Here is a 12,594-nt window from a genome sequence, read left to right as displayed (position 1 = left end):
CTCATAATCCACACAGAAGGAGAGGCTGTTTTGAGTACAAACTCAAAAGTTTCCCCTTATATTTCAAACAGCAGTATTTCATTAAGTGGGAAAAATGAGATTTTTTATTTTTTTGCATAAAAATGATATTATAATGATGATATTATACAATCAGAGCATAAACTGCATATGCAGTTTATAAAGAAGAAGAGCTTGGAGCTACACCGACGCATAGATGAGAGGACCGCTGCACACTCGGAAAACTGTTTCTACCCTTAGAAGTCCATTATCTGAAGCCGAATTTCATTTCATGTAGTGAGAAAAACACAACAGCAATTTTTTTCTTTAAATTATGTCGTAACTGATTTCATGTTTCACCATCTAAAAATAACGTAGAAGCAGCTCAAATGCAAGTAGCCAGGATGCAGAAAATGATCCACCAAACTGAATTGGGCACATCTTGTATTTGGAGCAAGGGGTGAGGACATGGATCATCAAACTCTCCTGTGAGCTCATTACTCCCCTCCAAAAGGCCAGGACGTTTCCAAGAAGTCAGGAAGAGATTAAGAAAGATGACTCTGATTTCAAGTTTTCTGCCAATGAAATCAATTTCTTTTCCTGGAAGCAGATGGTCCCGGGCCAGACCAAAACTGTTAGCCCTCTTAGATTGAATCATTTCAGTACTTCACAGCACAGCACAATCATTGTGCTCCCATTTGACAGGAATAATAGATTCTGGGTGGATTTTGCACGAGTTCAGACAATTGGATTTTCATTCCCACATGGACTAAATCAGATGGTTTTATGTTGTTTCAACATGGCAGCTCATGACCACAGATGCAGCGGTAGCACTTTTAAAGAAAAGCAAATCATAATTAGAAATGAAAACTACTACTGGGGAATGTTGCTATTTAAAATATTTATTGTTACTCTGTTATAAATATCAAGAATTTTAACATTAATTAATACAATATATTATTTAAAGGTTGTCAATATCTGCTATGTATTCACGCGTAAGCATAAATCTGACGATAATCAATCGTCGTGAAAAAATAACACGGACTACACGAGTCATTTAGCAGCGTCGGCAACTGGCCTGTCAGAAACTGTTAGAAAATGAAGAGTAATCCTCTTTTCCTGATGGCAGAAAAACCCAGTTATTTGATGCCATCTATCAGCGCACAGGTAACTGGGAGTGAACGGTGAAGCGCAGCGGGGGCGTCCTTGGACAAAACAAGGGAAAGGAAGAAAAGTGGTTGGATCAAACAGAGGAAATGACTGCAGACAGTTTGAAGCCACTGGGGTGAAATGGTAAGGCGAGACGGACTATCAGTTATGTCTGCAGCGACTTACTGAAAAACAAGCATGTGCAACAAAGAGATGGGTGGCTGACATATGCTAGCATTTTGAGTAATAAAACCAAAAGGAAAGTCATCGATTCGCTGATTGTTAGACCGTAAAGTAGCAGCGCTGTAAGTGCCTCTGGAGAGGGAAGAAATCACATGTGATAGAACAATGCTGCTTATAGTGCAAAGCCACACCTCAGTCTGTATTTCACTCCTTTACAATTGTGGGCAAAAAAGCACAAAGCTCTAATCTGCATGGATGAATCTTCTCCCTCTGCACAGAAGACAGAAGACAAAGCCTGGAAACTGGTAATTATACAAGTACTAGAAGCTTTCCCGTGATTTTGTCCCTTCCTGTTCAATTTGGCAGCAAATATTGATTTAGCTTTAGTCATAATTTGCATTTTTTGAGTTTTAGTCTAGTTTCAGTAAACTAAATATCCAAAATATAATAAGATATAGTTAAATAAAAATGTATTTAACTATAAATTTTAGTGTAATATTTGCCATGAGATTTGAATTGAATTCAAAATCCTGCTCCTCACATACAAGGTCTTAAATAATCAGGCCCAATCTTATCTTAATGACCTTGTAGTACCATATCACCCCATTGGAGCACTAGGCAGATGGCCCCGCCCCTCCCTGAGCCTGGTTCTGCCGGAGGTTTCTTCCTGTTAAAAGGGAGTTTTTCATTCCCACTGTTGCCAAAGTGCTTGCTCACAGGGGGTCATATGATTGTTGGGTTTTTCTCTGCATGTGTTATTGTAGGGTCTACCTTACAATATAAAGCACCTTGAAGCGACTGTTGTTGTGATTTGCCGCTGTATAAATAAAAGTGAATTGATTTGAATAGATGTGCATGTTGTGTTGTTTTAAAAAGTGTGAAAAATACTAAAAATGAAGCTACAGTCTATCAGTAGAGTCTAAAACTGGCTGTTGGTTTCTAACAGTTGTTTTGCCCCAGTCAGTAATTCATTCAGCATTCAGTTTCCATGCATTCACTCTGTTTCAGAACTTGTCACGTCCACTTTCCAACACACTTTTTCCCCTTAGTCCTGTCTCCTGAAATGTTCCAACCCTTCCTGATTGTACTCAGCTAATGATCCTGCACTGCCTGCTCCTAACCATGTGCCAGGTTTCTTTGTTTTTATGCCTGTATTTAGCATGTTGCCTCAGCCTGCTCTCAATATGTTTGTTGAACAAAAATATCAAAGATTGTAGCCAAGTCCTAATGCCATGCTCTTATTTCTGTGTTTGCATGGTTTATAGGAAAAAGTGTGGCAATTCAAATCCTGTTAAAGACAAACCTAAACAATACTGAAGGGGCATTTCCATAAAACGGTGTGAGAAGATGAAGAAGGATAAAAAAAGACTGCCTTCCTGGAAGACTTACAGTTCTCTACAACCAGTTACGACCAACAAAGAAGCTGAGGCTTTGTCAGAAGAGGTCCCATGTGAGGCTCAAGTGTTTCTCCTGGCAAGCATTTAATGTGCAGCTGAAAGAAGATCAAGGGTTCTACACTTCTAAATTTGTAACATAATCATCCTGTCCACCCCCCACAGGCACCCACATATGCACACACACATACACACGTTTCGATGTATTTTGTGAAAGTGACAATTCAGAAATTTACCAGTGTTCCAGCGTTTTTGTCTTTATTTAAAACTATCATTTGATATGACAACAACAGTGTGTGAGTGTGTATCCATACCTTTGCTTATGTCCTGGTACTCCAACCACAGCTGCCTCTGTACCTGTTTGTTGGGGTACCAGATGGTACAGGACTCCTGGAAGCCATACACTGCCTCCTGCACGTAGTGGTTCCCAAACTCCCTGAGGATGGAGACAAAGTCGCTCCGCTGTGTGGCTCCATCCAGAGAATGAATTGCGGAGCTGAAGGCTGGAAAAAATACGTAGATGTTACAAAAGAACAAAGAAACAGGGATGTCATATTTGCTACGCTACAGCACATCTTCTGCTCAATCCTTAATAGTCATCTTGATAAGCTTCCTTAATGAAAATCCTGCATATTCTCAGAGGACATAACATATATACTGGGTAGTTTTTTCAGTTTATTATATTGTAAGTATTTGTATTCGACCTTGAGTTTGTTTTAATTTTGGTCTTTTGCTACTTTGTCAGGCACTGGGATAATCATTAGTTGCTAAACATTAGCATTTTTATACCATCCATCCATCCATCCATCCATCCATCCATCCATCCATTATACAAAATACTAAAATACTTAAAGGTCAGTGTTGGGATGGTGCAGACATTAGCACAGGCAACGTAATGTATCAGCAAGCCAGTCACTAAAACCATTAAAAGTAAGTATAAACAGAGGTGATATAATTTACAATATTGTGCAAAAGTCTTGAGCAATTTATTGAAACTTCTAAAAACATACTTCCAGTATAAAAACAGAATATACGGTAAAAATAAAGGATATACAATTCTAGCAAGCTTGGAAGTCAGGACTTGGTGTGACCGCCTTTGTTCTTCAACAGAGCCTGAACTCTCCTAGGCAAACTCAGTGTGGAGCACCAGTGTGTTACGCATAAAGGCAGGCTGCAAGTGGAAAGTTGGAAAGTGGTAACAGGAAAAAGCAAGAATCAGGGAATTTGGAATTCTGACAGTCAATGCGAGTTTAAAAAATGTCCATATACATTGTTACCATGATAACCCTTATTATGTGATAAGTTAAGTTTAAAATATTCAAATTGTGGTTATAACAAGATCATGGCTATGTGATTACTGGCAGCTACAGTTTTTTCTAAGTTTCTATTTTTTGCCATTTTTAATCCACGTTTGTCTCACTTATTTAACATCACAAACTATTTAAAATTACAGTGGGTGAAGCAGGAGTGTCTGTCAGGTGTCTGGCACCAAATGTCTTAAAAGGGTTTAGTGAACTTCTGAGCCAGCTGCTTACTATTCATGAACCCTTTTAACCAAACAGTGCTGATTATCCACAGTGTCCTCACACGGACATGAGAGCCCTGCCTCACTTCCAACTGGTCACATATGGATGCTCGGTCTGGAGCAACTGACGCACGTTTGAATGCACTAGGTACCCTTCACAGTCATTTATCAACATGCAGAGTGGGCTTATTGGAAACCAAGCCATGACATTTCCTAAACCTAACCTAGTGATTTTGGTGCCTGAAACTAACCAAACAGTGTGTAACAACACATCTCCCACACAAAGCCTGCAGTGTCCTGATAACCAGTCAGTATTAACACTGCAGCATGGGAGACAAAACTGTACACTTATTTAAGCTGTGAGCACGAACGCATTCAAACAGAATACAGAATAAATGTTTCAAATTTGTCACTTTGAACTGCAAATTTGTCTTTATTTTTATATTTGCAGTGTTTTCTTGGGTGTGAATCCTTGTATTGGTAACTATGGAAGTAAAGGCAGATGTTAAAACATAAGTACAGAGTCGCTGTGAAACAGAAACAGCAGCTACACACAAATTTGTCTAAGCTTTGGTAATATTGGTAATTATTCAAGCTATTCATAGTATAGATTTGTTATAGCAGCAAAGTGCCTGATTGCATTGACATTTTTTTGACATGTGTTATCCATATTTCAGATTAAATAGTCTGTTTTAACAATAGAAATAATCAAGGCTTAGATATATTCACCATGCAGAATTTTAGAAAGTAGTATGTTTTTGAACAAACTATGTTTTGTCAGTTCCTCTGTGATCCACTGCTCAAAACAACAGTCAAGAATGAATGTGATCAAATTTAAAATTCCTTTTTTATCATAAAGAAACTGGCACATATCACAAGGTCTTTGGACCCTGGAGCAGCTCACAACTTTTACGGGTTAATTCAAAAACTGCTACTAAAAAAAAGTGAAAATCAAAAGCTATGACTAACTCAATTCAATTCAGTTTTATTTACACAGCACCAAATCACAACAAAAGTCGCCTCAGGGCGCTTTATATTGTAATACATACAGAGAAAACCCAACAATCATATGACCCCCTATGAACAAGCACTTTGGCGACAGTGGGAAGGAAAAACTCCCTTTTAACAGGAAGAAACCTCCAGCAGATCCAAGCTCAGGGAGGGGCGGGGCCATCTGCTGCGACCGGTTGGGGAGAGAGAAGGAAGACAGGATAAAGACATGCTGTGGAAGAGAGCCTCCTACTTCTAATATAGTTTATGTGTTTTGTGTTTTGACAATAAGTCACTAAGCAACCAACCGGTCTTGTTTTTATTTAAATGATGGGTAAGACTGATTACTTGTGTTACCTTTAACCTAATTTTAAATAGAAAATGTATCATTCTTTGATGTTCTACAGGAACTTATCACAAATCAGGCTGTTTCTCTTTTTTAAAAGTGCCATCATCCACAATAAAAAACCCTCTGAGTTAATGGTGCTTTTCTTTTCCCTTAGAGTAACTGAAACTCTCTTGGAGGCTTTTGGTACTCGATCTTAAACTGGAATGACAGGTTCTTACCCAAAGTGTCAAAGAACTACTAAAGAACTGCCGACTATAAATACAATCTAAATTCTAAATGAGCTGTTACAATGACTCTGTAGTTTTTGGTGATGAGTTAAATGCTAATGCTCTTATTTTAGTGATTTCACACTGGGTTAATGGTGACTGGTAAAAAGGAAAGCATGAAATGACCATGTGTTTACTGAAATTCCCACTCATTAAAAACTGGAAAACAAATCTGCAAAAGCAGTTTTATCATTATGATTTCCAGGAGAAACCGTATCAATATGTCAGCAATCATGCTCACTCACTCTTACTTCTTCTCTAAAATTAAATTAGGAGCCCACTGAAGTGCGAGCCAGAGAACGCAGTGAGGATGAGCGATGAGGGCTCTGCTATCAGATGTAAAAATCAGTACCCTCACCCCTCCGGTGGCTGTTGAAATATGATGAGCTAAAGAGGGAAATGGGAGTAAAAAAAGATGGAGGCTGTTGAGTCGCTTCTGAGTGAAGAGAAAATAGAAAGTGTATCCTCAGCAGAAGTGGCAGCCACTTTCAAACCACAGCAGCACCATTGGAAATGCATTAGAGGTGCCGTGGCTGTATTTACAGTGGGGTGCCTTCACTTATCAGAGGGGAAACTATTTATGATAGATCTATGAATAATGCATGCACTTAAAGCATGACAAAAATCCAAATTATCAAATGATCCTCCTGTTGGCCAGGCAGAAAGATTGAAGTCAATATTTAAATATTTACTTTACCCTTAAACGCACTGACAACAAAACAACTACAGCGATACAGGGTGGTAAAGATAAAAGAGAGACACCGATTATATGTGTTTATTTTTAGTTATTTTTTTATTTATACAGCTAGTGTTGAAAAACCCATCAGGGTTTCAGTATAATCCCTGACGTGACAGCGAATAGGAGCAGCCTTCAGTGAAAGTATTGCTTGACTAAGTACCTATCCACAGTTATCTTACTCTATGAAGTTTGCATGGCAGGGACTGTCAGGATGACTCGATCTTACTATGGCAGCGAAGCGGTTTGATATATGACAGACTATTAGAGAGACAGAGAAAAAGACAAGCACAATTCTAATTGCATGCATATGTCTGTATACTGACCTCCTTTCTGGGTACCCATCAAATCAGCCAGCTACAGTAGATCTTAATTAGTATTTAATAATAATAACTAATAATAGTCATATTTGAACGTGACATCCAGTTTTTAATTGAAGCTTTAACATCAAACCACAACTGCCTCAAGAAACATCTGAGCTTTAAAATATGATCATGTGAGGAAATGAGTGAGAAACAAATGCAGCGTTGGGTGTAATTTATTAAAAAGTAACACATTTCTGAGGTTGTAGCCATTACTGTTACAAAATAAGTTATGACAACACAGTATTCTTTTTCAAAACTACACTAATTTGTATAAGCTACAATTAAGTTAAGTGCTTGCTGAAGCTATATCGGTTATATAAGCTACATTAATTGAAACTTTTTCCTTTGTTACAAACTTGTATGTATTTATACCTCAAACTACAGCTGGGCAATAAAACGATACAAATAATTATTATGCAAAAACGTTTCCTGATAGCAATATGAAACATGGCTAATATAAGGCTGACAGAGCTGATGCTATCCATGTTTGGATCAAGACCGTGAAACCCCGACGAGTGCCACACCGAACCAGGCATGTGGTTGGAACAGAGTTAGAGCCATATCAGTTTCAATCTTTTTTTGTCCCTACAATTAAAAAAAGTATGTTTCTATCGAAAAACTAGACTTTTCATTTTTTATATTAGGAGCTCGTGTTTTTTCTTTGAAACTGTAGATTTCCAGTGCACACTTGAGGCTTTTGCCTGTTGTGAATTAAGATTTTGGCGTATGACACATTACCATGTTGTTTATTATTATTGTTGTTATTATTATTATTATATTTTAATATTCTTTATTTAAAACACAGCCGCACACTGTTAAAGTACATGTACAACTTGACAAACAATTTTGGTTTAAGCAATATTTGGACCAAAATTAACCTGACATGTTCACATTTAGGAGTGAAAAAACCTTTAAGCTTGACAGAAAAAGTCTTTTGATTTCTATCGTGACATATATCATTCTCGACTGATATGACAATAACGTTATCGTGATAAGAATTGTTTCTATATCGCCCTCAATGTGACGCCAGGTGCAAACTTTATTTATACAGCTAGATTTTGTGGGAAGTAGCTTTAATGTCACAGATGACAACAGACCTAAAAAGCTATTGTCAATGAGCTTGGGTTTGCTTTTGCACAGCTGACGGTGTGTCTCATCAGACTTTAATCTTCACTTATCACACTGTGACATTCCAACCTCTCTCCTCCTACAATGAATAAAACTGTTTAACGTGTCTATTCCTTCGGGCTCTGCTGGTTATGTGATTTCATTTTCTCGGGCTATGAGGCATTAACCTCACCTTAAACTTTAGCACCCCATTATCAGGCCTGACTCTGCGTGCTCGTACAAAGGCCACCGTTTTATGTGAACTGTTACCAACCTTTGCTGTTACTGCTAGAAAAACATGTTTACGCCGTTTTATTCGGATTTAGTTTGGACCGGTGCATTCGGCCTCTAGATATTACTCGATATTCAATTAGCTGCAAGTTTTTTCAGCTGATCAAGAACTTGAGGTTGTAATTACATTTATATTTTCTGGTTGTGCTTTCTGAGTCACTTGTTAGTTTGCACCCTTTTAAAATTAACACTTTGTATCTAATTAGGTACTTAATTAAAAGGAACTCGCCCCTCATTCATTTATTTTCTTCAAGCAGTGCGGCGGAACAGCTCCGCCACGATCAGCCAATAACTGACTGTTTTTAACTTTGCAACATGGGTTTCATGTTATATAAAGGACGCAACTGAAACCATATGATGCTACTTTGGTCTAAAAAATTCAACAATGACATGAGATATTTAGACCTCATTGTGCTCAGTGTGCTTTTCTTGATGGATACTGGGACTGTGTTGTTGTGTTGAACTTTTTGTGTTTGTTACAGGAGATACACATATATAAAAATTAGGGGTGCAACGATACTCGTATCGATATTGAACCGTTCGATACAGTGCTTTCGGTTCGGTACCCCTATGTATCAACAATTTTATCAACTTTTCTTCTGACGATGCTGTCTGTGTTGAGCGCTCAGTGGATCTGCGTTCGACTACTCCGCCTAGGCTGCACTGTTGAGCGCAGATCCACTGAGTGCAGCGCAAGCTAGCAAGACAGAAGCTAAGCTCCTTGCAACATGGCAAGCTGAATCTCTCCCACCCTCATTCAGATCTGGCGTTTGGAACTATCTTGGTGCTCATGTGACGTATGACCCTGAAGGTAAGCGCGTCATGGACAAAAGTAAAACAGTATGTCAGATGTGCCACGCAATGCTCAATTTGTGGGAACTAGTGTGTTAGCGCAGTTAGCTTGTTAACGTGTTGACGCCGTCCAGCCCCATGCACGGGGCGATCCGCGGTAGCTCGTTAACGGAGATTTGCCTTGTTGTGGCGTTAACGTCATTTCAGATTAACGCTGACAGCACTAGTGGGAACACAACGAATATGACTGCACGGTTACGCCGACATCGTGTCCAGTCAGTGTCTGTGTCTGCCCTGTTCCCTCTGTTGCAGTGCCTGCGTGTGAGTCTGTGTCTTTAGTTCAGTCTGTGTTATGTTTCCTGTTTTATTTTGAAGGTCCATGTCTGATGTTAATGTATCTGGTTTTGCTTCCCCTTGTCTCATTAGGCCTGATTTGCCCCAGCTGTGTTTCCCTCCTGTTACCCATTCCCTGATTGCTCCCTCTGTGTATTTAAGCCCTGTGTTTCTCTGTGTCTGTGTTGTGATCTACCCTCGTTTATGCTGTGTGTTCTGTCTGCCTGCTCATGTAAGTTTATTTGGATTTTTGTTACGTTTTGCCATCTAGCAATAAAAGCTGAGTTTTGAAATATACTTTTGCGTGCCGTGAGTCTGCACTTTGGGTCCTATTCCTGCCTGCACACAGCGACACCTGACAGATAGATTTTTTATTATTATTATTATTATTTTGTTGTTTCAGCAACATTAAATTAAACTGTACTTTTGAGTAAAAATATATATTTATAATTTTAATAAATGACAAATTAAAAAGGCATGAACATTTTTTTTGTATCGAAAAAATATCGAACCGTGACACCAAAGTATCGAACCGAACCGTGAATTTTGTGTATTGTTGCACCGCTAGTAAAAATATATAAAAGTAAAAAAAAAAGTTAAACTAAAAAGTGTCTTTTTAATATTGTTAATGATTGCCTTAAAGCACAAAAGCAGTGTTTACATAAATGGCTTAATTTGCATTTAGAATTCAAGACCCAGGTTGTGCAACATGAAGTTCAGCTTTAAATGCATCTAATATGACAGTAAAAAAGATGGCAGTCTGCCAGCTAATCACATTTCTGGTTAAAAATTAACCATTAAGTAACTGATAGATTACGATCCTGCTCCTCTCAGTGGAGACCGAAGCAAGGTTACTAACAATATAAATAAAGAATCAGTAATATAAGCTCGGTGTGATTTACCTTGAGAGAGGACCCATTGATTGAGTTTGACGTGATAGAGCACAGAGCGAAGATTCCAGTGCTGAACGAGCGGATAACCAGACACCTCGCTGTAGTTCACCATACCTGCAATTATACACACATAAAAAACACACTTCCTGTAAAACAAAATAAATAAAGCAAAGAAAACTATAATATTTTTGTGTTATTTACTCCCACAAAGCAGAGGAGATTGCAGTCTTCAGTGCAACATCAAAGGGTGGCCCTATATTTCATTCTTGTTTACTTTACCTGAAAAATCAGGAAGGAAATGCAATAAATATGAATAATATCTTAGATGACGGGAGAACAGGCTCCAGTTTAAGATCAAGAGAAACAACCTGCATCTGCAGCTACCTGCTACTTAGAAAAAAAAAAAGGAAATGGCAACATTAGCATTTATTCAGAAATATGGTAATATACTGAACTCCTTTAAGTATAAAACGCATTAATTCTAAAGTAAGACTATGTTAGTATCAGTCACACAGCAAACTTTTACATCTTGGGGCCAAATATCAAACAAATATTGTGAGTTTCTGAAGCTCTTTATAATGTAAGTTCATGCAGGGTCACACAGTGTTCACATTATATGAGAATTTTTATTTCTTGAAACCTGCCTGCTGTTTATCATAAAACAATCATAGCAGATTGAATATTTACTCATAAGACTAAATAGCTTCATCGCAAATTCTTTTATCTCAACTGTTGATTCACTTTGAATTTGCACTAAACACTAAAAGTCTGTAATAACTCCTAATTAGCCTCGTACAAAAAGGGCAATTACCCATAATTCAGTGTATTCTCTTTTATGACCCGTGTCCTCTGTATGACAATGATAGGCTGTGGTTTATGCATAACTAGAAGTGATTCAAATAACTTCTCTTATACTCAGACACAACAATAATTTCTGTTCAAGTCAACCCCCCGAAAATTAATGAGATTACAACTTATCTTTCATTTTAGTTGATGTATTAATAAAATCTATTAAGACAAAAGTATTACCATTTGAAAAAGAGATAAGGTCTCATGGCATAACAGAGAAAATAGTATACTCAGTGTGATTTTTAAAAGGGTGGATGAAAGTTTCCTAATTAGTTAACTATTTATGTTGCTACATGTTTTTCACTAACCATACAAGTTTCCAGTGTTTTTTCAACTTTAAGGCTTATTAGTTTATTTGCAAATCAGATCAACTTGTCCTTCACATTAAAATCATGTAAAAACCAAAAGAAAACCTAAACAAAAGGTAAAAAAACCTGAAGTGTCGTGTTATTTCTGGTCATCCACTTTAGTCTGCAGAGTTTTTAAAGTCATTTTGTACAGCAACAGAATATTGCTTCTAAGAATTAATATGCCAGACATTCAAAGTTTTCTTCTGTGCTAACAAATAAACACAGGATTGATTGAGTTTGGTAATGTGTTAATTTCGTTATATGCTGCTAGGAAAACAGGAAATAGTTGTAGCAATTTAATGAAAGCTGCAAATATACATGTAAATACAGTTTTGTACAATTCTAACCAGCTTGCAAGACAATATTTGGTATGGCCACCTTTGTTCTTCAGCATAGTATAAACTCTCGTAAATATGTGTTCCTCTTCCTCTTCAGGCTTCTTGAAGGCTGTTCAAAACTCTTCTTTGGATGTTGGCTGCTTTTTGTTCCATCCTCTGTCCAGATGAAGATGGATGGCTCTGGGGGGGCCAGTCCATCATTGACGGTGTTCCATTGTGCATTTAGCTCTACCCAGTTATGACCTTGCTTTGGGATCATTGTCATGTTCAAAAGAATGGAGCTGCTGCCAACCAGATGCTTAATAAAAGGTTCTGCACAGTGGATCAAAATCTGACCTTTTCTGTGTATATAACCACGACGAGCCACGACAGAGCGGAGACAGCATTTTACAGATGGCTGTAGACACTGTCGTACCTCCTGACCTCCTTCATATAAACCGATAGTGATTTCAAAAACGTCTAATTCTGATATATCTCTGCATAAGACCTTTTCAGTCCAGTTCTCGTGTAATTTGGTATACCACAGCATTTCCTTCTTGTTTCCCTTGCTTGAATGACTGGCTTCTTGACAGCCACCCTTTCACTGAGACCATTTCTAATAAGACTATGGCAAACTGTAGATCGATCAGTGAATGGTCATATGGTTCTCTCCAGTCAGGTCTTTGCTCGATTTTTTTTTTTCCCCCT

General features: G+C 37.9%; 1 protein-coding gene across 7 annotated transcripts in view; it reads right to left on the bottom strand.

The window, feature by feature from the left end:
* Positions 1–12,594, bottom strand: part of astn1 (astrotactin 1) — a 488,070-nt gene that overhangs the window by 170,028 nt on the left and 305,448 nt on the right. For all 7 annotated transcript variants that reach the window (XM_082514225.1, XM_082514227.1, XM_082514228.1 and 4 more), the window contains 2 exons: positions 10,380–10,484; positions 3,038–3,226 (listed from right to left, as the gene is read on the bottom strand). In XM_082514225.1, the coding sequence (XP_082370351.1) occupies positions 3,038–3,226; positions 10,380–10,484 (294 nt within the window). The remainder of the gene's footprint in view (positions 1–3,037; positions 3,227–10,379; positions 10,485–12,594) is intronic.

The sequence above is a fragment of the Aulonocara stuartgranti genome (genome assembly GCF_965226115.1).
Source record: "Aulonocara stuartgranti genome assembly, chromosome: 18".
Lineage (NCBI taxonomy): Eukaryota > Metazoa > Chordata > Actinopteri > Cichliformes > Cichlidae > Aulonocara > Aulonocara stuartgranti.
The sequence above is the reverse complement of the archived record's forward strand: the minus strand, read 5'-3'. Positions and strand labels throughout refer to the sequence as shown.